This window comes from Neoarius graeffei, chromosome 16, assembly GCF_027579695.1.
Source record: "Neoarius graeffei isolate fNeoGra1 chromosome 16, fNeoGra1.pri, whole genome shotgun sequence".
In the NCBI taxonomy this organism is placed as follows: domain Eukaryota; kingdom Metazoa; phylum Chordata; class Actinopteri; order Siluriformes; family Ariidae; genus Neoarius; species Neoarius graeffei.
Genome location: NC_083584.1, coordinates 40,029,765 through 40,056,876, shown reverse-complemented (window position 1 = coordinate 40,056,876; position 27,112 = coordinate 40,029,765). Strand labels below are relative to the sequence as shown.

Here is a 27,112-nt window from a genome sequence, read left to right as displayed (position 1 = left end):
CAGGTTTTCACCAAAAGTGATACTGAGAGTGTGTGGTGTGGGGTGGGGTGGGGTGGGGGGGTAATTTGGGATTCACGGGGATGGCCAATCACATTTTAAGGGCAGGCCATGGAAAAAGTGCTTAATTAAAGCAGAAATGTGACACTCCTATAATTTTATTCTTACAGTATATACACGTGGCTGTTAAAAGAGGAAGCTAGCATAGACCTGAAGCTACAATAAAGCCTGTAATTGGGATTTAGTGTTGTATCAAACCTTAAAAATGTTTAGACTCGAATGCAATTTCATGAGGAGATAATTTTCTTTTGGTGTCATAAACACACTGTTGCATTGTCATCTGTTGTGCTATGGGTTTGGCAGCTCTACTTGTCATATCCTTGTCCTCTTTCGCATGGACATCTCTTTCTTACTTTTGGCACTAAGAAGTTTTCAAGTCCTTCTTTAAGGACACAGGGCCCACACATTTGAGCAGATTATGGGATTTCATACAGTACTCTTGATGTGAACACTTGAAGCGTTGCGCTAGTCCAGAATACGTGTCTGGCTGTAGCCGATGATTATAACTGACTCCATTTCAACTCATTTTAGTTTTCAGAAACGAGAAAAGAATGACATTTATGTTGTCAAAGTTGACATTTATACGTATTGTCAACTTAGTGACCTATAAAATCAACATATTCCTATCGTAACAATAAGATTGAACGTAGGCAGGCTGTCATTATTAGTCTGTAGTTCTTAGTTAAAGTGTATGATATATAATACAGCGAAATATTGATTGTCTGTTATATTCTCTTAACAGGTTAACAGGTTTCCAAATCCCACCTCCAGTCACAAGCACAGGGTCCGTCTTCTCCCTGCGGCTCACCAGTGACTTTGCTGTGAGTGCCCATGGCTTCAAAATCTATTACGAAGGTAAGGATCCTCTGTGAGTCACATTCCTGTCTGCTTGATTAACATCACCTCGTATCTAATATAACTCATGTATGCATTTTAATTGGGAACTGCCCTACTTGCCAAGTCAAAGGAAAACATGAGTCATGCAGTTCATAATCACTATTACTGGATCTTGATGAGGAGCTACTGTCCCACTAAAGACTCCCATAAAAGCTGATCAAATTACACTGTAGACCTCATAAATATAATATTCCCATAGGAAGACATGCCTTCACATTGAAAAACAACTACAGAGACTGTTTTCAACTCGTTATATATGTATGCGTCACTTTGCTGTCAGACCAAAGATATACAACCCCAAATCAGAAAAAGTTGGGACGGTATGGAAAATGCAAATAAAAAAAAAGAAAGCAGTGATTTCTAAATTTATTTTGACTTGTATTTCATTGCAGACAGTACGAACTCAAGATATGTCATGGTTTGTCTGTTCAACTTCATTTCATTTGTTAATATCCATCCATTCCTGCATTTCAGGCCCCTAACACATTCTAAAAAAAAAATTGGGACGGGGTCAATTTATGGGTATAATGAAGTAAAACAATTAAATGATGTGATTTGAAACAGGTGATGTCAACAGGTGATTGTGATTTGGTACAAAATCAGCATCCAGGAAAGGCCTCATCTTTGAGGAGCAAAAATGGGTCAAGGATCTCCAGTTTGTCAACAAGTGTGTGAGAAAATTATTGGAATTTTTAAAAAAGTTTCTTGAGTAAAGATACAAAGGGATTTTGATATTTCACCCTCTATGGTGCATAATATCATTAAACATTTCAAAGAATCTGGAGGAATTTTGGTGCATAAAAGGCAAGGGCTCAAGCCTAAGCTGAACACCCGTGATCTCCGATCCCTCAGATGGCACTGCATCAAGAACCGTCATCTACAGCTGATATAACCACATGGGCTTGGGATTACTTTGGCAAACCTTTGTCAAGCACTACAGTACAGAGTTACAGCCACACAAAGGAAGCCTTATGTTAACTGTGTCCAGAAGCGCCATCAATTTCTCTGGGCTCAGAGTTACCTGGGATGGGCCATCGCACAGTGGAAATGTGTATTATGGTCAAACGAATCAGTATTCTAGGTCTTTTATGTAAGATTTATGTAAGAAACGGCCACCATGTGTTCCAGACCAAAGACTAAAAAAGACCACTCAGACTGTTACCAGCAACAGGTCCAAAATCCAGGGTCTGTCATGATATAAGATTGTGTCAGTGCCATTGGCAAAGGTAACTTACACTTCTGTGATAAGAAAAGACCAGTGAGATTATAGAGCAACATATGCTGCCTTCAAGATGACATCTTTTTCCTGGGATATTTCAACAAGTCAGTGCAAAACCACATTCTGCACACATTACAAAGTCATGACTGTGGAAGAAGAGGGCGCCTACCCCCTCTGTCCCCAATAGAGAATATGTGGAGAATTTTGAAATAAAAAATATGGACAACTGTTGCATACCTTAAGACCTGTTTGCAGGAAGAATGGGACAAAATAACACCTAAAACGCTTCATCACTTGGTGTCGTCAGTCCCTAAACATCTTTTAAGTGTTGTGAGAAGGAGCGGTGACATTATAAAGTGGTAAATGTTTTACTGTCCCAACTTTTTTTTTAAGATGTCTTGCAAGAATCAGAATCGAAATTTGTTTATTTTGAAAAAAAAAATCATGAGGTAAAACATGAAATAATGTGCTGGTGTATTATTTTGAGTGCAATACAGGTCAAATAATATTTACAAATCGTTTTCAGTTTTAATTTCAATTTCAACATACTATCCCAACTCTTTCTGACTTGGGCTTGTAGAACTTGTGGGAAAAGCAGATAGTGATCTGCTATAAAGCATCTCATCTCATCTCATCTCATCTCATCTCATCTCATCTCATCTCATCTCATCTGTTTGTTTTATGGTTTTTAGTGTCTTCGGCATCAGTGTCAGTTTTAAGCATGACTTGCTGCCTCATGTTTCATGAAATCCTTGTAAAAGGTTTTAGGTCAAGACCAGAGAGGAACCAGAAGGGTTTTGGGGATTGAGGTGTGGGTTTTGGTCTGTAGTTGTTCAGTGTTATTTTTGTGAATCATCTTGCTTATTGAATTGAATATCCACAAATGTTGTAGTAAAAGCCTTATTTCATTGTTTTTGCCAGAAATAAAATTGGTAAACAGATTGAACAACAGAAGGTAAAGGATATATATATATAAAATCTCATTATCTGTAGCCGCTTTATCCTTCTACAGGGTCGCAGGCAAGCTGGAGCCTATCCCAGCTGACTACGGGCGAAAGGCGGGGTACACCCTGGACAAGTCGCCAGGTCATCACAGGGCTGACACATAGACACAGACAACCATTCACACTCACATTCACACCTACGGTCAATTTAGAGTCACCAGTTAACCTAACCTGCATGTCTTTGGACTGTGGGGGAAACCGGAGCACCCGGAGGAAACCCATGCGGACACGGGGAGAACATGCAAACTCCACACAGAAAGGCCCTCGCCGGCCACGGGGCTCAAAGCCAGACCTTCTTGCTGTGAGGTGACAGCGCTAACCACTACACCACCGTGCCGCCCTTTTTTTAAATCGTGTTTTGATTTCCAAAGATTGGAGCCATTTCATGGCGTAAAAACTTACTGTCAGCATTCTGGAAGGTCAAAAGTGTATCAAAATGTTACAGTGGCAGACTGAGTTTGGAAATGCTGGGACTTAATTAAGAATAGCTGATCACTGACACTATAAGCTTTGATATTGGTGAGATGCACATCTATTTTTTATCGTCAGCATGACCGTAGTCTTACTGGTTGATTTCTGGCCATAGGTTCTACTGTAACTGACTTGACTAAACTATGAGAGGCATTCATAGTTGCTGCTCATCTGTTGTTTTAGCCTGCAGTCTTGGATTGTGTTTGTTTTTCTGCATTTTTTCCCTATTTTAAAGGAAGGCTGTCAATCAGATAAAGGACACTGTTTACAATGTTGACACCAATTTGTCAAACGTTCTGATAGATCTTATTCGGCAGCAGGATCAATGGGCAATAGCATTTAAATTTCTCCAACTCAGCCAAATATTAGCAGACTCTGTAAACTGCATTTCACCTTGCTGTAGGGCAATGATTTGTAGCATACTTCATCAGCAATGATGAAGTTTATCAGTTTGTTTTCACTGATGGAAGAAGGTGCCAGAACATGCACAAAATATAAATGACTGCATTACAGTCAGATCTTCACCAGGGAAGGAAATCCAGAATGTGGCAATGATGATAACTGACAAATTTCAGGATTTCATTCATTGCAAAGCGATCGATTATGAAAGGTTACAGTAAAATGTCATGTCATATAATGCATATATTAAATATAGAATGTTTGATTGGCTGACTTTTTTTCGTGGAATATGTCTGATATACCATGAAAAACAGTCAGACATTATTATTATTATTATTATTATTATACATTCCTTTCGGTTGTTCAACGCGTCTTTCTCTTTCAAAATTCTCTCCAAATCTTCTGTATTTAACAACGCAAACCTGGCAGCCATGTTTGTTTGCAAATTGTCACAGTCGCTCGCAAGCATGAAAGTTTTACATCTCCGACATGTGACGCCATGTTGTCTTGACAGCCATGCAATATCGTAAACCATATCCAACGCTCATTCTCCATTGGATAGAGTGACATAATACACGTAGGATAAGCGATATGCTGACAATATTGCATGCTGTCAACCCAAATGAACGAAACCCACTAGAAGGAAACAGAATACATGTTTTTCTTCCATGGAAAAAGTGGCCCGTATGTATAATAATATTTGAGTGTGTTCATTTGTCCATAACGACATATAAACATAAATAAATGTAGCCAGTATAGAATGAAGCAGACCTCTTCATGAGTTGTTTTTCAAGTCTGAGTCAACTCACTCATTGTCCACGTCTTTGAATTCCAGCACTTTTACTACTTCTCCTGAATGAAGAAGACAAAATATAGCTAAATTCTCCAGCTGTGTGGGAGTGAAAAAACTGGGTATTTTATCGTGTTAGCTGTGTAGAAAAGATCATGCAAACTGAAATGTCACTTATCTTAGATTGCTATCTAAAGTTGCATGAAGCTGGTTTTACAAAATGTGATTTCAGCAGTCTTTTAAGATTATATACTTGTCACACTGTATGACATGATGCCTATAAAACAAACTCTGCCAGGTTTGATAACAGACTTTGCAGTGACGTGCTCTCCATGTCAGATTATGTGATGAAAATTATCTTACAGTAGTACAATATTGGTACAATATTGGTAAAGTTATATCTGGAGAAAATTCCTCTTTTTTTCTTTTAAATCCGACATGTTTCATTTTTGCAAGTTGCATTATTGTATTTGTAGCCATCTTGTGAGATTTGAATAATCCTATGCCATCCTCCTATTGGTGGATAGTGTTGAATCTCATCTCATTATCTGTAGCCGCTTTATCCTGTTCTACAGGGTCACAGGCAAGCTGGAGCCTATCCCAGCTGACTACGGGCGAAAGGCAGGGTACACCCTGGACAAGTCGCCAGGTCATCACAGGGCTGACACATACAACACCGATTCCAAAAAAGTTGGGACAAAGTACAAATTGTAAATAAAAACGGAATGCAATAATTTACAAATCTCAAAAACTGATATTGTATTCACAATAGAACATAGACAACATATCAAATGTCGAAAGTGAGACATTTTGAAATTTCATGCCAAATATTGGCTCATTTGAAATTTCATGACAGCAACACATCGCAAAAAAGTTGGGGCAGGGGCAATAAGAGGCTGGAAAAGTTAAAGGTACAAAAAAGGAACAGCTGGAGGACCAAATTGCAACTCATTAGGTCAATTGGCAATAGGTCATTAACATGACTGGGTATAAAAAGAGCATCTTGGAGTGGCAGCGGCTCTCAGAAGTAAAGATGGGAAGAGGATCACCAATCCCCCTAATTCTGCGCCGACAAATAGTGGAGCAATATCAGAAAGGAGTTCGACAGTGTAAAATTGCAAAGAGTTTGAACATATCATCATCTACAGTGCATAATATCATCAAAAGATTCAGAGAATCTGGAAGAATCTCTGTGCGTAAGGGTCAAGGCCGGAAAACCATACTGGGTGCCCGTGATCTTTGGGCCCTTAGACGGCACTGCATCATATACAGGCATGCTTCTGTATTGGAAATCACAAAATGGGCTCAGGAATATTTCCAGAGAGCATTATCTTTGAACACAATTCACCGTGCCATCCGCCGTTGCCAGCTAAAACTCTATAGTTCAAAGAAGAAGCCGTATCTAAACATGATCCAGAAGCGCAGACGTCTTCTCTGGGCCAAGGCTCATTTAAAATGGACTGTGGCAAAGTGGAAAACTGTTCTGTGGTCAGACAAATCAAAATTTGCCGTTCTTTATGGAAATCAGGGACGCTGTGTCATTCGGACTAAAGAGGAGAAGGACGACCCAAGTTGTTATCAGCGCTCAGTTCAGAAGCCTGCATCTCTGATGGTATGGGGTTGCATTAGTGCGTGTGGCATGGGCAGCTTACACATCTGGAAAGACACCATCAGTGCTGAAAGGTATATCCAGGTTCTAGAGCAACATATGCTCCCATCCAGACGACGTCTCTTTCAGGGAAGACCTTGCATTTTCCAACATGACAATGCCAAACCACATACTGCATCAATTACAGCATCATGGCTGCGTAGAAGAAGGGTCCGGGTACTGAACTGGCCAGCCTGCAGTCCAGATCTTTCACCCATAGAAAACATTTGGCGCATCATAAAATGGAAGATACGACAAAAAAGACCTGAGACAGTTGAGCAACTAGAATCCTACATTAGACAAGAATGGGTTAGCATTCCTATCCCTAAACTTGAGCAACTTGTCTCCTCAGTCCCCAGACGTTTACAGACTGTTGTAAAGAGAAAAGGGGATGTCTCACAGTGGTAAACATGGCCTTGTCCCAACTTTTTTGAGATGTGTTGTTGTCATGAAATTTAAAATCACCTAATTTTTCTCTTTAAATGATACATTTTCTCAGTTTAAACATTTGATATGTCATCTACGTTCTATTCTGAATAAAATATGAAATTTTGAAACTTCCACATCATTGCATTCCGTTTTTATTTACAATTTGTACTTTGTCCCAACTTTTTTGGAATCGGGGTTGTAGACGCAGACAAGTATTCACACTCATGGTCAATTTAGAGTCACCAGTTAACCTAACCTGCATGTCTTTGGACTGTGGGGGAAACCGGAGCACCCGGAGGAAACCCACGCGGACACGGGGAGAACATGCAAACTCCACACAGAAAGGCCCTCGCCGGCCACGGGGCTCGAACCCGGACCTTCTTGCTGTGAGGCGACAGCACTAACCACTACACCACCGTGCCACTCATAGTGTTGAATATTTAATTAAAAAAAATTCTGACTCTGCAAGAACTTTTGAACGTCAACTGTCTTTGATCGCAGTAGCACTAAATCTGCTGCATGTTATGTTATGCATTCTAAAACCGCTGATCTCCATTCGTAATCTACGAATTCTTTAACAGTGTCCCTTTTTAAAAGTGGGTTAAACTTAAGACATTTATTAGTGTGTCAAATATCATATTCTACATGCAGTTATTCTTGTTTTATCTATTTTTTATTGTCAAGTTCACACCTGACCAGTGTTGTTTTCGTTAACGATGACAATGACGAAATGATTTCGTTAACGCACCTTTTTTTCATGACTAAAACGAGACAGTGACGAGCTAAACATAACTCTTTGATCACGAAAATATGGCGAGACGTATCTGTTGTTTTCGTTGACGAGACGAGACGAAAATGTTAGTGGGTTGGCTATAGGACTATCAAAATGCATGGCATTTCCTCCAACGCCGCGTGCAACCTGTCTGCCAAATGCTGAAAATATCAGCAATGCACCTGCATCCTGTCCTTGTTTGGCCACGCCCACCAGGCACAGTGCACACAGTTCATGGACTATGGCGGCTGCAATGCCAGCACAAGGGCTTGGTGGGCGGAAAAGACGCAATGATTTATGGACATACTTTACACATAATCCAGCAGAAATAAAACGGAATGCCTTTTAATGGGAGACAGAGGTACACGCTGTGGCTATAAACTATGTGGCAAGAATACGACCAACCTCAAGAGGCATCTAAAGGGTCACCATGCTGCTATTTCTGCGACGGTAAGTTAACGTTACAAGAAGTCCCATTAACAGATCATGTATACATTTGCTAGCTTTGGTTAATGTCACTCAACAATCGGGCTGTGATGAATTTCCTATGAAGTTTTCCAAAACACCGTGACCTGGCGAAAATGAATGGGACCGCTAGCTTCATGCTAAAGTTGGCTTTGTTAAGCTAACTTAAATTCAATTCACATGTCATGAGTAAAACTTGTCGTGCAGGGATTATTGGTGGGACAGCAACTGAATGCTTTGTCATATATTGACCCATATTTGAGTTACTGTGAAACATATGGGAGGAAATGTAGCTTTTCAGACCTGTTGCTGTGCCTTAATATAGTGCGACATGTTAAACGGAGGCAGAAACACGAGTCTGTGAACAATGGAGCATGCGCACTAGCAGACATCCCAGCCTACAGAAACTGATTTCAGGGAGGTGTCGTGACGCATGACTTTTTTCCCATCAGCGAGGGGGTGTCACGACACCTCCCTGAAATGAGTTTGGATTTCTGTAAACCAGTCAGGATGCTCTTTGTCTAGCATGCACTACATCAGACCTGGGCATTTTACGACCCGCGGGCCGCATCCGGCCCTTTGGTTCATTCTGACCGGCCCGCGTAAGGTTAATTAGAAATTACAAAATAAACGTATTTTCTAATTTTACCTCATGCATGGACTGAATGTGCATTGCTTTTATTTTGAAGTTGTGTTCAACAAAAACGCAATGCGCGCGACATGAACATGACATGAAATCCCACAAAATCTAATCCCGCGATAACTACTTCCGTAATTTGTCCAGAGCAGCCACAAACTTGTACGTCATCCTTCAAATGGTCCAGCCAATCACATCGTGTGACATCACCAGCAGGCGCCGGAGCCGATCTCCAGCGAAAAACACCAAATGAGGTGATTAGACTACAAATGTGGGCATCATTATTATAATATGATGTATCTTGCTTGATATTTGGAGTAGAAAGACAATATTGTGATGTCTTTATTGTGTTTCGGGGTGAATGTGACTGAAAAAAATGGTACAAACGTTCACATTTTGTTAATCATTGTTTTGGGAAATTTGATTGAATAAATGACATTTTTTTGTAAGGCAACCTCGTTTTTTCCATACGCTTACCAGTCTTAGCAGCTTGTAAAAACAATGTTATTTATTGCTTTATATAAAGAAATACAATTAATATTATACAGAATTTAGTTCAGCCTTTTGGTCCGGCCCTCCACAAAATTTTCTGTTTCTCATGTGGCCCCATGGAAAAAATAATTGCCCACCCCTGCGCTACATGAACAGGCACACACGCAGACTCTCTCGCTCTCCCTCGTGCACTCCGTCATATGCGCGATGCAGACGTTAATGTTTCGTGTGCACGCTCTTGCTCGCTTGCTCTAGATTCCGGGAGATATTCTCCAATTTGCGGGCATCAGGGAGCCACTATCAATATGCGGGAGACTCCCGGAACTTCTGGGAGACTTGGGATGTCTGCACTAGACAGTGTTTACAGTTGTGTTCACAATTATTCAACCCCCACTGAAATTAAGTGTTTTGGCCAGTTTTACATTGATTTTGATCATTTCAGTCATCTTATTTACAATTAAATCAAAGAGGCACTTGTAAATTAGACAAATACAGTGGCGCTTGAAAGTTTGTGAACCCTTTAGAATTTTCTATATTTCTGCATAAATATGACCTAAAACATCATCAGATTTTCACACAAGTCCTAAAAGTAGATAAAGAGAACCCAGTTAAACAAATGAGATAAAAATATTATACTTGGTCATTTATTTATTGAGAAAAATGATCCAATATTACATATCTGTGAGTGGCAAAAGTATGTGAACCTCTAGGATTAGCAGTTAATTTGAAGGTGAAATTCGAGTCGTGTTTTCAATCAATGGGATGACAATCAGGTGTGAGTGGGCATCCTTGTTTTATTTAAAGAACAGAGATCTATCAAAGTCTGATCTTCACAACACATGTTTGGGGAAGTGTATTATGGCACGAACAAAAGAGATTTCTGAGGACCTCAGAAAAAGCGTTGTTGCTGCTCATCAGGCTGGAAAAGGTTACAAAACCATCTCTAAAGAGTTTGGACTCCACCAATCCACAATCAGACAGATTGTGTACAACTGGAGGAAATTCAAGACCATTGTTACCCTCCCCAGGAGTAGTTGACCAACAAAGATCACTCCAAGAGCAAGGCGTGTAATAGTTGGCAAGGTCACAAAGGACCACACGGTAACTTCTAAGCAACTGAAGGCCTCTCTCACATTGGCTAATGTTAATGTTCATGAGTCCACCATCAGGAGGACACTGAACAACAATGGTGTGCATGGCAGGGTTGCAAGGAGAAATCCAGTGCTCTCCAAAAAGAACATTGCTGCTCATCTGGTTTGCTAAAGATCACATGGACAAGCCAGAAGGCTATTAGAAAAAATGTTTTGTGGATGGATGAGACCAAACTAGAACTTTTTGGTTTAAATGAGGGGTGTTATGTTTGGAGAAAGGAAAACACTGCATTCCAGCATAAGAACCTTATCCCATCTGTGAAACATGGTGGTGGGAGTATCATGGTTTGGGCCTGTTTTGCTGCATCTTGGCCAGGGTGGCTTGCCATCATTGATGGAACAATGAATTCTGAATTATACCAGCAAATTCTAAAGGAAAATGTCAGGACATCTGTCCATGAACTGAATCTCAAGAAAAGGTGGGTCATGCAGCAAGACAATGACCCTAAGCACACAAGTCATTCTACCAAAAATGGTTAAAGAAGAATAAAGGTAATGTTTTGGAATGGCCAAGTCAAAGTCCTGACCTTAATCCAATCGAAATGTTGTGGAAAGACCTGAAGCGAGCAGTTCATGTGAGGAAACCCACCAACATCCCAGAGTTGAAGCTGTTCTGTACGGAGGAATGGGCTAAAATTCCTCCAAGCCGGTGTGCAGGACTGATCAACAGTTACCAGAAATGTGTAGTTGCAATTATTGCTGTACAAGGGGGTCACACCAGATATTGAAAGCAAAGTTTCACATACTTTTGCCACTCACAGATATGTAATATTGGATCATTTTCCTCAATAAATAAATGACCAAGTATAATATTTTTGTCTCATTTGTTTAACTGGGTTCTCTTTATCTACTTTTAGGCCTTGTGTGAAAATCTAATGATGTTTTAGGTCATATTTATGCAGAAATATAGAAAATTCTAAAGGGTTCACAAACTTTCAAGCACCACTGTATAACATAACATTTATCATAAAATGGCCACAAATGTCTTTTCTGTGCTCACATCATTATCAGTTTTATTCAACCCCCAAGTGACATTCATTCTTAGTACTTAGTACAACATCCTTTTCCAGTTATAACATCTTTCAAGCGTGAAGCATAGCTTGACAAGTGTCTTGCAGCGACCAACGGGTATCTTAGCCCATTCTTCATGGGCAAAAGCCTCCAGTTCAGTCACATTCTTAGGCTTGCGCGCTGCAACTGCCTTCTTTAGGTCCCACCAGAGGTTCTCAATCGGATTTAAGTCTGGTGACTGCGATGGCCACTCCAGAATGTTCCAGCCCTTCATCTTCAACCATGCTCTAGTGGACTTGGATGTGTGCTTAGGATCATTGTCCTGTTGAAAGGTCCAACGTCTCCCAAGCCGCAGGTTTGTGACAGACTCCATCACATTTTCTTCCAAGATTTCCTGGTACTGAAGAGAATTCATGGTACCCTGCACACGATGAAGCTTCCCTGTACCGTTAGAAGCAAAACAGCCCCAAAGCATAATTGACCCCCCGCCATGCTTCACAGTAGGCAAGGTGTTCTTTTCTTCATAGGCCTGGTCCAAACATAGCGCTGGTCCATGGGGCCAAACAGTTCTAATTTAGTTTTATCAGTCCACAGAACACTTTCCCAAAACTTTTGTGGCTTGTCCACATGACTTTTGGCATACTGCAGTCGACATTTCTTATTCTTTGGAGTCAGCAAGGGGGTGCGCCTGGGAGTTCTGGCATAGAGGCCGTCATTACGCAGTGTGCGCCTTATTGTCTGTGCTGAAACCTCAATGCCCACATCTGACAGATCTTTTTTCAGTTCCTCACCAGTCACACGGGGATTTTTATCCACCTGGCGCTTCAGGTAGCGCACAGCAGTCGCCGTCAGGATCTTCTTTCTGCCACGACCAGGTAGCGTTTCCACTGTGCCCTTTGCCTTGAATTTACAGATGATGCTTCCGATAGTATCTCTTGGAATGTTTAACATTTTGGAAATCTTCTTATATCCATTGCCATTCTTGTGAAGAGAAATAACCTCTTCTCTTGTCTTCTGGGACCATTCTCTTGCCTTCACCATGTTTGTCAACACACCAGTAAATGTCTAGAAGGAGCTGAGTATCACAGTCCTTTTAAATCTGCCTAATTGGTGCTTATTATGCTTGATTGATGCTCGTTGACATCCACAGGTGTTTTCAATACCTGATTGAAAACACTTGAATGAACCTCTGTTCTTAAGAGTGGTAGTCTTAAAGGGGTTGAATAATTGTGTCAATGAAGAAATCACAAAAAGGCCATTTAATACTTTATTACAAAAGCAGTTGATGTCATTTTAGTTGCATTTGGTTCTTTAACAAGTCCTTGTAAGATGTCATTATGAACACAATTACAAATGTACACTGAATTCCCTAAAACCCTTTACAGCATTGGGGGTTGAATAATTTTGAACACAACTGTATGTAGAGAGCATGCGCACTTCAAATCAATCAATCAATCTTTTATTTCAATTACATATAAACATATAATAGACTACACAAGTCTGCAAATAGCGCACTGCTAATCAAGGCAGACTCATGTTTACAAAGAAAAAATATTTTATATGAATGAATATAATACTTAAATATGTATGAAAAAGATAATAAAACATATTTGACAAATTAACAACTATTTGGTAACAAAAAGAAAAAGAGGAGACAATACTTGTTATTCGATATAAAGGTACAGTAATATATCATTCAATAACATTGAAAAAATATATATATAGAGAGAGAGGTATACTTGTCATACTGATAATAATTCATGCATGGTATTAAATAATATTTAAAGTTAAAACTAAGATAAATAAATATATATAGCTCTTAATTATATATAGAAATAAAGTTATGTAGAAAGAAGGAGTTTGGAGATGTCAACATCATATCCATATCTACTTAAATCGGAAAAAAGGTGGCGTCTGACTTTTTTCTTGAACGACAATTTAGATGAAGATCTTATAGAAGTTGGAATTTGGTTCCATACCCTAACACCAACACGGGAAAATGAGTTCTTTTGTAGATTTGTGCGAGAATACTGAGTATATAAGTTCTTGGAGTAAGATGACCTAGTGTTATAAGAATGGATACTAGAAATAGAAGGAAATAATTTACAAATGTTTGAGGGTGCACTTTGATTAACAACGTTATACATTAATTTAGAAATACATTCATAGAAAAGAAGATTTACTGGTAAAATATTGGTTTTGGAAAACAATGGAAGGGCACTTTCTCTATCATCAACAAAATGGATTAATCTTAAAGCTCGTTTTTGTAGGATTAATACTTTATTTATATGAGTTTTACAAGCCTGTCCCCAAGAACTAAGACCATATGTTAAATAAGGTTGAATCAGAGAGTGATATAATGTCATAAGGGTATGTAGTGGAATAAAATGTCTAAGCTTGGCCAAAAGGCCGACAACCTTGCTTATTTTGTTGCAAATAAAATTAATATGAGGCGTCCAAGAAAGATTGTCATCGATTATTAAACCCAAATATTTGACTTACTGCCCTGTGATGACCTGGCGACTTGTCCAGGTTGCACCCCACCTTTCGCCCGTAGTCAGCTGGGATAGGCTCCAGCTTGCCTGCGACCCTGTAGAACAGGATAAAGCGGCTACAGATAATGAGATGAGATGAGATTTGACATACTTTTTATGTTCAAGTGAAACAAGTTTGTTTTGAGACACTGTTTTGAGAGTATGTTATGCACAACCTGTCAACCTCGATTACAGTTTCCTATCTCTGTATTTGGCCTAATTTAATGTTTTAAAGTAATAATTTTTTTGACTAAAATGAATGACTAAAACCCTTTTAGTTTTCGTCAACTAAAACTAGACCAAAACTATCAAGAATGGAATTGACTAAAATGTGACTAAAACTAATAAGCATTTCGTCCAAAAGACTAAGACTAAAACTAAATCAAAAATGGCTGCCAAAAACAACACTGCACCTGACCATGAATGGAACAGAAGTCTCTGGTTATCTGACATATACCTTATTTTAGGGTGTATCAGTCAATCATTCATTCATCTTCAGTAACTGCTGTATCCTAGTTAGGGTGGCAGTGGATCCAGAGTCTGTGCTGGGAAAACTGGATGTGAGTTGGGAATATACCCAGATTGGGATATCAGTCCATCACAGGGCTCCATGCACAGACATTCACACCTACTGGTATGCTTGGGAGGTGGGAAGACACTATACCCCATTCATCTTCTTCGCCCATCCAGTGTGTTCTGGGTTGGGTCCCTTTCCTAGGGTTTCTTGGCTGAGTAAGTACAGCCAGCTACTGTAGACACTCCTCTGCTGCACTGCTTTTGGTCATAGACAATTTAGAGTAGCCAGTCAGCCTAACTGCAAGTATTTGAGGGAAACCAGAGCACCCAGAGGAAACCTACGCAGACACGGGGAGAACATGCAAACCCCACACAGAAAGGCCCCTTGTTGGCCATGAGATTCGAACCTGAAACCTTCTTGCTGTGAGGCGACGGTGTGAATCACTGCACCACCATGCTGCCCACCCCATTCATACTCGCACTGAAATCCATATATTTACCGCTATTGTGCTGTGTGGGAATGGGAGCAAAACAGTAAAGTCAACACATTAATCTACCCCCTGGTGACATAATAACATTTATGATCCTCTTTTGCCATGGTTCTAGTGGGAATTGGAACCAACATATTAACCTATTGTGATCGGGCGTGACTTTGCGACAATGTGATATTGCGACAGAACTACTCATACTGCCTCAATGTGAAGCAACCAGCAGCAAATTCAAAAGAACAAGCAAAGAAAACATCAGCAGATATGGCTGGAAATTGAAACAATACCGAAATTAAAGAACCGTTGGCTGCTTGTGCTGAAGACGAAATCGCTCATCAGATATCTGGTACTGCTTGTGATGCTGTGGTATATGACAACATAAGAGGCATTCTCCGCTCAAGAGGTGTCCTTAGAAGCAAAGCGTAGGTCATAAGTAAACTGAAATCTCTTCGAAAAAATAGCTCTAGATGAACAATCACCAATGGAAAAGTGGCAGTAGGCAAGAACACTGGTCATATTCCGACATGCGCCAGTCTATTGAATTATATAGTCTCGTGAATTATACATCATACCTGGTCTCGCATGTTTTTACACGTCTTACGGAGGTTTACACTCCTGCTGAATACAGTCAGGTGGGAATACACGATATCTGTTACTTTTCCTTAGAGCTCAGAGTTGAACTGGGGACCCTGGAGCTGTGAAGTGGTCAGATATTCATGTTTCAGCATAATTTCTAGAATTGACTGGATTTAGCAATAGATGATATTTTTGCACTTGCTTGGCGAGTTACTGGGTGAGTTACCAGGTCAGCAAATAAGAAGTCTGAGTGAAGGTGAGAGTCATATTATTATTTGGAGTCTGAATCGAGTCTCACGTCAGTTGAAATCAAAACCATCATTTCGCATTTGAACATCATAATCATTCCAGTTTTTCATCACCAGGGAAACTGTTTCCTCAGAATAGTTTCTGTTCAGTCCCCTGCTCCTGGAAATGCATGCGCCTCAAGCCAATGTTATCATGCGCAGCAGCGCAGCTGAAATATTCCATAAAGAATGGGCATGCTGAAGTCATTATATAAGGAAACTAAAAAGCTCTTCAGCACTGTGCTGGAATCATTAATAAACTTGGCGATTTGGGAGTAAAGATGCCCCTAAGGGACTGTGGAGTCTGAAAGAGTCTGGGAGACCAGCTGTGAGCAATACGATTAACATCAACCCCATAAGTCAGTGTGAAAGCTTATGAAAGTAATGATTACATCTTGCTGCTTGGCCTCGCTCACCTACTCCTGCAAACAGGCTGAGCTTACTGATAGCAGCCACTACTTCCACATTCAATTTGCAGAACTGACCCATGGTCATGAAGACTTGGATTTATTTTATCAGCATGTTTTTTTTTTTTTTTTGCCTCTCAAAGAATTTAGTTTCGCACTGATATGTAGTGGATTTGTCCATATTTGAAGCACTGTCATACCCACAATGGCACACAGACACAAAACACACTCGCATGTCCCCAGCTCTTCCACGATAATCAAATAAAATAATACTTTTGCTGCTTTGATTATGGTGTTGTTTCAACTTGTCGCTGCTTTCAGTTATTTGACTCATGAAACAACTTTTGCATGACTAACTACAACCCCGATTCCAAAAAAGTTGGGACAAAGTACAAATTGTACATAAAAACGGAATTCACAATAGAACATAGACAACATATCAAATTTCATGCCAAATATTGGCTCATTTGAAATTTCATGACAGCAACACATCGCAAAAAAGTTGGGACAGGTGCAATAAGAGGCTGGAAAAGTTAAAGGTACAAAAAAGGAACAGCTGGAGGACCAAATTGCAACTCATTAGGTCAATTGGCAATAGGTCATTAACATGACTGGGTATAAAAAGAGCATCTTGGAGTGGCAGCGGCTCTCAGAAGTAAAGATGCGAAGAGGATCACCAATCCCCCTAATTCTGCGCCGACAAATAGTGGAGCAATATCAGAAAGGAGTTTGACAGTGTAAAATTGCAAAAAGTTTGAACATATCATCATCTACAGTGCATAATATCATCAAAAGATTCAGAGAATCTGGAAAAATCTCTGTGCGTAAGGGTCAAGGCCGGAAAACCATACCAGGTGGCCGTGATCTTCGGGCCCTTAGACGGCACTGCATCACATACAGGCATGCTTCTGTATTGGAAATCACAAAATGGGCTCAGGAATATTTCCAGAGAACATTATCTGTGAACACAATTCACCGTGCCATCCGCCGTTGCCAGCTAAAACTCTATAGTTCAAAGAAGAAGCCGTATCTAAACATGATCCAGAAGCGCAGACGTCTTCTCTGGGCCAAGGTTCATTTAAAATGGACTGTGGCAAAGTGGAAAACTGTTCTGTGGTCAGACAAATCAAAATTTGAAGTTCTTTATGGAAATCAGGGACGCCGTGTCATTCGGACCAAAGAGGAGAAGGACGACCCAAGTTGTTATCAGCGCTCAGTTCAGAAGCCTGCATCTCTGATGGTATTGGGTTGCATTAGTGCGTGTGGCATGGGCAGCTTACACATCTGGAAAGACACGTATATCCAGGTTCTAGAGCAACATATGTTCCCATCCAGACGACGTCTCTTTCAGGGAAGACCTTGCATTTTCCAACATGACAATGCCAAACCACATACTGCATCAATTACAGCATCATGGCTGCGTAGAAGAAGGGTCCGGGTACTGAACTGGCCAGCCTGCAGTCCAGATCTTTCACCCATAGAAAACATTTGGCGCATCATAAAACGGAAGATACGACAAAAAAGACCTAAGACAGTTGAGCAACTAGAATCCTACATTAGACAAGAATGGGTTAACATTCCTATCCCTAAACTTGAGCAACTTGTCTCCTCAGTCCCCAGACGTTTACAGACTGTTGTAAAGAGAAAAGGGGATGTCTCACAGTGGTAAACATGGCCTTGTCCCAACTTTTTTGAGATGTGTTGTTGTCATAAAATTTAAAATCACCTAATTTTTCTCTTTAACTGATAAATTTTCTCAGTTTAAACATTTGATATGTCATCTAAGTTCTATTCTGAATAAAATATGGAATTTTGAAACTTTCACATCATTGCATTCCGTTTTTATTTACAATTTGTACTTTGTCCCAACTTTTTTGGAATCGGGGTTGTACTTCTTAACTGAGCACGAGGTCTTTACGGGAAAATATCAGACCCGAGGTCTTGACAGTACATACGAAAAGACCGAGGTCTGATATTTTCACATAAAGACTGAGCAAGCGAGGTGAATAAGGAGTTTACTGTATGGCTTTTTTATTTCTAAGATGAAAATAGATGTTCATTATAATGAGGCACGAAGCTGCTTTCAGTCATGTCATGTTCATAACGTAGTTGAGTCACGCATGCAGAATAAACGGCTAGCGGTTTCAAAATTGAATTTCTGTTAGCGGTTAGCAGTTTTTGAATGCCCTTCATTGCTCATTTCTTGAATAACTTGGTGACTCTTGTTTATGTTTCGGCCGTCTTTGATTCCGTTTTGATTTCTAGTTAATCTTCCATCCATCCATTATCTCTAGCCACTTTATCCTGTCCTACAGGGTCATAGGCAAGCTGGAGCCTATCCCAGCTGACTATGGGCGAGAGGTGGGGTACACCCTGGACAAGTCACCAGGTCATCACAGGGCCGACACATAGACACAGACCAGTAGCGGCTGGTAGTCTTTCAAACAGGGGAGGCTGGTCGGTTACGATATTTCCAGATTTTAAAAGAAAAAAGAAAAAACACATCAATTTTGCCCATACTCTTGCCTCTGATCTGGCTGATTGTTGGCAGGGTCACAAACTGTGAAATAACAGGTTCTTTTGGCCCATTAGCCTACTGTCCAATATACATGATGGTGGTGTTGGGGGGGGTATTTTAGCATTTTATATTTTAAAATTGTGGCATGTTGTTTAAAAATTGATCATTATTGAAAGCAGCTCTTTGTCAGGAACCTCAGCAGTAACAGCAGAGTGTTCTGGAATAGGCACAAGCAGTGACCTTGGGGAGCCAAACATAGAGCTGGGTGCCACACATTTCATTCAATGACACTTTCCCTATATTTTACTTATTTTGACTGAGAAATGTTTTATTGACAATTTTGATAACCCTTCACTTTTAATCCAGGTCTGTAGTGTGAAATGTTCTCGGCTGTGTTTTTGTTTAAAAATGTTTTCCAAATTGTAGCTGTGTTTAATTCATATCCAGAAAAATATATATTCCAATATAATATACTCAGCATAAACATTTTAAATAGATTCTATATTTTTGGTCCATCCATGACATATATTACTAAAGTAGCCTATTTACTGTTGTTGATGTGGGTCACTTGCTGTTAGCCAATTCACTTTCTCGTACCAGGAGAGCTGAAAGGAACGAGTATTATTCCCTACCTTTTTCACCAAGTCAGTTTGAGGCGTTGGTCTACCCTGCTCTTTAATTTTAATTTTTTCCTCGAAAGGAAGACTGGCAAATGGCTTCACCAAAATTAAATCAGCAATGCTTGGCATCCGTGCGCAGCTTTCTTGCTAGCTGACTAGCCCCCTCAAGTTCAAGTTCAGTCACTCAAACGAAATTTCTGGAACTAAGATAGCAAACTTGACAACACTATATTTACACTTTATTTACAATGAAAATATATACAAACTAAAAAAGCTGGTAGAAACCGTATGTAATGAATGAAATCGAAATGTAAGCTGATCTTTTACAATACGCCACACCACTTGCGAATCCGCATGGGACTGAACTGAAATTCACCGCTGCCTGTCTATATTTGAAACGAGCTGTCAAAAAAAATATCCGGCCGCTTTCACCAATCACCAGTCTCCTCACGGAAACTGCCATGTCCCTCCCACTGTGAGGCTCGGAGTCCGTAGGCGGGCATTTTCGCAGTATTTGTCCAATAATCGTCTTGCATTTTGAGATTGAAAAGCGCATAGCTCCCAAATGCCATTGAAGTCCACTGAGGCTGGGAGTCCGTGAGACTCCGTGGGCGGGCATTTTCGCAGTATTTGTCCAATAATCGTCTTGCATTTTGAGATTGAAAAGCGCAGAGCTCCCAAATGCCATTGAAGTCCACTGAGGCTGGGCTGCATCGCGCTGTCACGAGGGGGAAAAACACACGCGCACATTAGGCGAACTGGGGAAAGTTATAACGGAATGATTTCGCACTGTAATTGGGTTGAGCACATATATTTCTATGATTCTGGATCTGAAATAGCAATGCTATAAGGTCGGCTATAACATAAGCCTAGCACAATTCATCCTACACGATGTTCGTCATTTTTAGAGGAGGCTGAGCCTCCCTCGTTGTCTTAGAGCAATCGCCCGTGACACAGACAACCATTCACACTCACATTCACACCTCCGGTCAATTTAGAGTCACCAGTTAACCTAACCTGCATGTCTTTTGGACTGTGGGGGAAACCGGAGCACCCGGAGGAAACCCACACGGACACGGGGAGAACATGCAAACTCCACATAGAAAGGCCCTCGCCGGCTGCTGGGCTCGAACCCAGGACCTTCTTGCTGTGAGGCAACAGTGCTAACCACTACACCACCGTGCCGCCCTAGTTAACCTTTTTTTGTCGTTTTGTTTTTTTGCAACATTGAAAGCCGGTGCCTCCTAAAGAATGTCCCTAATCACCCACAGGCATTACGGGAAAATACTGCCCACCAAAGAACCAATCGGACCACACAATTTTACCAGAGGTAGCTTGTGCCATATAATAAGTTACATTAATGGCATTTAGCAGACGCTTTTATCCAGAGCGATGTACAACATAGCTAGAGCAGCCCAGGGAGCAGTTGGGAGTGAAGTTCCTTGCTCAGGGGTACTTCAGCCATTCCTACTGGTTGAGGGAATCAAACTGGTGACTTTTTGGTCCGAAAGCTGCTTCTCTGACCTTCAAGCCATGGCTTCTCCCATTTTGGTTGTGTCCTGTTTACCTTCCAAAAATCCCAAGTCATACTAAAATCAATTCACAATCCCTTTATTAAGCACACATCATTCAGTGACAAATTAATATATTAGAAGGCAGTGAAGATTGTAAATTCCCTGTTCAAACCAGTTTTTATTTTTTATTTGGACTGTCTGTTTTTAATCCTGAATGACGGTTAATTGTCTCTCTCACTTTTCCGTGATTAACAGTGGACTAATAGGAAGATGTTCAATAACTCCTATGATGATCCACCATCTGCAGCTGTTGCTATTTCAGGGATCGTTTAGTTGATTTGAAGACTATGTTTAAGTGCACTGATGAAGACTGACAGATGATGGGATGCTGGATGTTAATGGTGATGTTCACTGCTAATAGCAATGTCAGTGTGATACATAGATAGTGCTTCATTAATAGGTGTATTTTCCACTAAATATAGTGACTAAAACTTCATGCATGGGTGTTATCACAAAGAAGAATGCAATTACTAAACAAATAAAAGTGCAGTTTCGACTACACCAAATCATATTGCAAACAGATGTGTATCAAATGATTAACGTGTAGATGTGTTCTCTGTATGAGACATGACGGATTACCAAGCACCATGCGCCGCTCCTGACATTCTTACATGTTCAAAGCAAATTCTCTGATTCCTGGCAACTGTTTATATATTTGGATAACAGATTTTCACACATAACAATCCCTAGAGTTTACACAGAATGGTGCAAAAACAGAAATGACTGAGCAACAGTTCTGTGGGTGGAAACGCCTTGTTGATCAGAGAGGGCCGAGGAAAATGGCCAGATTGGTTCAAGCTGCCAGGAAGGATATCGTAACTCATATAATCACTTTTTACAACCGTGGTGAGCAGAAAAGCACTTCAGCATGTACAAAACAGTGAACCTTGAGATGTATGGTCTACAACATTAGAAGACTACATCAGGTTCCACTCCTGTCAGCCAAGAACAGGAATCTGAGGCTATCATGGGCATAGACTCACCCAAACTGGACAGTTTAACCCTTTGGTGCCTGCCCAAAATTCCCTTATTTTCACCAATACCTATTCAAACAAAAAATAGGCTTGAGGTTGGATTTTAAGATACCCTTCATGCTATATGCCATTGTAAAGCTTAACAAATAAGCTAAACAACTGCATTATGCATGGTAGTATTTATAGATATTTATTTATTAATAATAACTTGGTCCAAATCAAACTGTTCTCCTCTTGATCACCACTACCATCATTCATAAGAATTCCCTCTACTTGTTCTGCTATAAATCGTGTATGTGGTCGCTTACTCAAAGTCGGCATTTTGAATTTGACTGAGGGAGTTGCGTTACTTATAAATACAAGGCAGTAAAAGGCAGCCAATCAAAAGAAAGGATTCATTCTTACCTGAATCTGATTGGCTATGGTGCAATAAGTATTGTACGACAATTTTTTTTCAAGGTATTTTTATTTTCTCATAGCAACCATTATTTTTTTTTCTCCGTGCTCTCACGGAAGGCGGTCGCATTTCTCTGCTCTCCTCTCCTTTTTTCCTGCTTGTGCTCTTTGTTTCGTCTCGTCTGCCTATACTTTTTTTTTTGAGAGACTCTCTCTGCATTGAATTTCTAAACTAAAAAGCATGGATTTGATAAACTGGTCTCCTAACGAAACTGACACAGTTTTCTCGACGAGAAGCCTGGGTTCGGGGGAACTCACCTGTCCTGCTGGAACGTCTGTGGAGGACATTGAAGATATCTGCCTATTCGGAACCATGATTACCGGACTTTTGCTGATTGGATTAGGCATTGCCCTGGTATATCGAGGAAATCAGACAATGGTGACAGCTGTTCAAAGCCCCACAAAGCTGCCTGATATGATTGAAGCGGTGGGCAAAGCTGTCGGCACTCAGACTGTGGCAGAACTTGAACCACAACATGGTTGTCATCTTGGAGACGCTTTCGGCTTTGCAAGGAATAAGTATTTTGGAGACCAAATTGAATTGAATTGAACAGAATGGACGAAATGGACAGATATGGATGAGCGGTGTGGACGTATAAAGACTGCGTCTGTTCGAAAGACCAAACAATTTCTATCTTATCAACATTCGGCTCCCTGAACAGCACTGGCCTCGATCAAGGCCGTTGCTGGGGCAACATTTCCCCCAGAAGGTCACTGCTGGGAGACACTCTCGCATTCCTTCCCCAATTTTCCGCGGTCACCGTTTTTCACCCCCAGTGTGACAAGCGGGTGCATGACCAGCACCCTCATGGCTGCAGGAGCGGACGGCTGCTTGCTTGCGCTGGGTTACCTCTACCTCCTCCCCTCCCCTCCTACCCCCTTACCCCTCCCGCCCACCCCTGATTGCCCCCTCCTTTCTCCCCTTTCCCCCCCTCAAGTCCCGTGTTTTAAAGTGTACTTGTGTTATTGTGTGCTTGTGCAGAGGTTTTTAAATGCTCCCACACTGTACTCCTGATAGGAGCATAGTGTGTGTGTGGGGGGGGTGTTCTTTTTTTCCTCATCTTTCCTCATGTTACTACTGTGTTTCTTTTTCTTTTATCCCTGTCTTCCTGTCCTGTTCCCCCTCTGTAAGTGCAGGTTGATGGTCAATTTCACTGGAAACAGTGATAATAAAGGGTTCATTCATTATGTCATCGTTCCTGGAGGAATTGTATTTAAAGAGTCCGGCACCAAAGGGTTAAGACTGGAAAAAAAAATCACCTGATCTCTTTCCAGTCTTCAACAGTCCAGTTTTGGTGAGCCTATGCCCGTGATGGCCTCAGATTCTACTTCTAGGCTGACAGGAGTGGAACCTGATGTGGTCTTCTGCTGTTGGAACCAATCCACCTCAAGGTTTAATGTGCAAGCAGGTTTTAATCAGTAGTTTTCTCAAAGGTACACCATAATGAGTCAAAATTCATTTTATATTTCTCAGCATGTATAATTTAATTTATTTTGTCAGGGGAGTCAGTGGGTGAAAATCTCCTCCAGATCACTGTGCGGTAGTTTCTTGTTTCACAGACATGCATCAGTATCCTTCAGTATACGGTACCAAGAACGTTTCTTTTTTGACATACTGTACCTGTTCTTTCATAAAAAAACCAACAACCTCCAAATGTCTTTCGAAGAAAAAAAAAATGCTGCTAAGCAACACCATTTGTAAAAGTCCTCCTCTTAGAGTTAAAGTGTCTTCTTTAGTGCCTTCTGGGCTCTTCACAAGATCTTGTGGCAGTGAAAACATTTTGCCAAGACTAAAATGTCACAACTTAGGAGCTCCTGGAGTGCTTTTTAAACATCCTTTGGGATGGAAAAAAAAAAGAAAAAAGTAGGTGTCAAAGTGACCTTTATTTTCCAGTCGATTACTTCTGCAACTTCGTGTTCAATCATCAATTAATCAGTTTCACATTTGAAAAGATCACTGCCAAAGCCTGTTCAGTAAAGCTTCAATGACTTGCTGCTGCTGAAGTCTCTTGTCGCTTGCTGCAGGATTCAGGATTGATGGAGTTTTAACTTTTTCTTGTTGAGCAGAAAGGCTTTTTTTTTGGTTCTCTTATTTGGTGGATAGGTAATAGTTAAGCTAGCTAGTAAGACTTTGCTTGCTGAGAAGTTAGAGAACTAACCAAAGAACCCCAGATAATCAGATAGTGAATAAAGGGAGGAGATGGTGAGTTCCGTCATAATTTCGTATTTCAAAATCCGTTATATCATTCAAGCATGAATGAGTCGATCCCTCTGCTTGCCTGTGTCTTTTTAGAACCTTTTAGATCTAGAGTGAAGGAAGTATAATATTTGTCTTTAATTATTTGCTTTTCATGATTTTCCTCTGACTTTGCAGCCATTGGCTAAAGGTTTTATGTTCATCTCTGACTCTTTCCTTATAACTCAGTATGCTGAGTTTCAGAGGACGCCAGGGTTAGAAGTGACAATGTGAATTATCCATCCATCCATCCATCCATTATCTGTAGCCGCTTATCCTGTTCTACAGGGTAGCAGGCAAGCTGGAGCCTATCCCAGCTGACTATGGGCGAGAGATGGGGTACACCCTGGACAAGTCGCCAGGTCATCGCAGGGCTGACACAGAGACACAAACAATGCCTTTGGACTGTGGGGGAAACCGGAGCACCCGGAGGAAACCCACACGGACACGAGGAGAGCATGCAAACTCCACACAGAAAGGCCCTCGTCGGCCACTGGGCTCGAACCCAGGACCTTCTTGGTGTGAGGCAACAGTGCTAACCACTACACCACCGTGCCACCCACAATGTGAATTATTCTTAAGAAATTAAATATGAGCATTCCAACACTTGATAAAGGCACACTTACTTCAGTCATTTTACCAGTTTCAAAAGCTGCAGGTCGCTGATTATTTGACTGTTAAGAAAATAATCTTACTTCAGATATAAAAAGAGTGACCGATTGAATGAGGTAAGGATGCAAACACGGCTAACAATAATGGCACTGAAATAAAAAGGCACAGGGCTGCATGGAGTCATATTTGACGTTGTTAGGTGACTTCTAACACTTGCATTTGGCCATTCGAAATAGCAAGATTAATATGTAAAATAACAAACAGATTTATTAAGGGCTAGAAAATGTCATTTCTGCTTTATGCCATTTAACCTGCTTCCCATGTAATATACTGTAATTAGTTGAAGCTGTTGAGCAGTGACTTTTCGCCCAAGCTCTTGGGAGATTGTGCTCTATATTCCACTGTTCTCAAAACACTAGCTGATTCAGGCCATTAATTGAGCCCTCCTTTTTAGCATAAATCATACATGCTAATCAGCTTTCCTGGAATCTGTTTCCCTCCCCTTACCCCAGTGCGAACTCCCTCTGTGGGTACTGGAGAACGCTACTCTGCCGATCAGACACTGTATCTAACCCTTGCACTCCATCTCGTCAGGTAAGCCAGGATAGTCCATGTGAAGATAAATATTGTTCAGGATTTGAAGCAGCTAAGTCCTCCATAGCAATGCTGTCTTCCAATGCACAGATGCTCAGTTCCCATCTTACCGCTCATCCTCCTCACGTCATTCATGAACACACTAAGCTTGGGTCATCACAAACAAACTTTGATAATAGCTAAAAGCAAAGTTTGTGATACAGAGGTGTATCCTGAGAAGAAGCTTCCTTTTATGTGAATTAATTTTCCACCACTTGTTAGTGTAACATCAGCTACTTACAGTACCAAGGATCTCTGACCCTCACAGGTTTATGCCAATGCAGCCTTTGATAGGAAAGTAAAGGGTGTTTCCAAAAATTTGATATTATTTCAGATGTAAATATCCCAGAAAATACATCGTCGAGGCAAATGAAACTGAACAGGCTTAATGTTGACCAATATAAGATTCATCTCATCTCATTCTCTCTAGCCGCTTTATCCTGTTCTACAGGGTCGCAGGCAAGCTGGAGCCTATCCCAGCTGACTACGGGTGAAAGGCGGGGTACACCCTGGACAAGTCACCAGGTCATCACAGGGCTGACACATAGACACAGACAACCATTCACACTCACATTCACACCTACGGTCAATTTAGAATCACCAGTTAACCTAAACTGCATGTCTTTGGACTGTGGGGGAAACCGGAGCACCCGGAGGAAACCCACACAGACATGGGGAGAACATGCAAACTCCACACAGAAAGGCCCTTGCCGGCCACGGGGCTCAAACCCGGACCTTCTTGCTTTGAGGCGACAGCGCTAACCACTACACCACCGTGCCGCCCAACATAAGATTTATTCTTCAAAATTTGAATGAGAAATTCAAAAGGTACAGTATGTGGATTCCATGAACGATTTCACAGATTTCCAATATGCATGCCGCCTGAGACACAGGCAGCCTTCCTCTTTGAACTTTTTGTGCCATGTTCAAATCTGCATTGCAGTTGGTGCATTTTTAGAGAATTCTTTCATAAATGCACAATCTTGTTCGACTGTGTTCGAGCATACTCAAACACAGTGGCGTGCACAGATAGACACGAGGTGGTGCTCAAGCACCTGCCCCTCTGCCCTCTGTCCAAAAAAGTGCCCTTTTGAATTTTTTTTTTACGGTTTACTGAGGCCAATGTCAACATGATCTTTTAGAAAAGCCGCGGCATTAAAAGCGTGTGTGAAAATAATGTCCCGATGTGTGCCCCCTCCGCACACACACCAGACCTCTGTCTCTCTTGCTCTGTCACGT

The 27,112-nt window shown here is 40.9% G+C and overlaps 1 protein-coding gene across 1 annotated transcript in view; it reads left to right on the top strand.

The window, feature by feature from the left end:
* The window catches only part of csmd3b (CUB and Sushi multiple domains 3b), an 898,971-nt gene that overhangs the window by 141,852 nt on the left and 730,007 nt on the right, over positions 1-27,112 (top strand). The window contains 1 exon segment of the mRNA XM_060942250.1: positions 800-912. Coding sequence (XP_060798233.1) covers positions 800-912 — 113 coding nt within the window.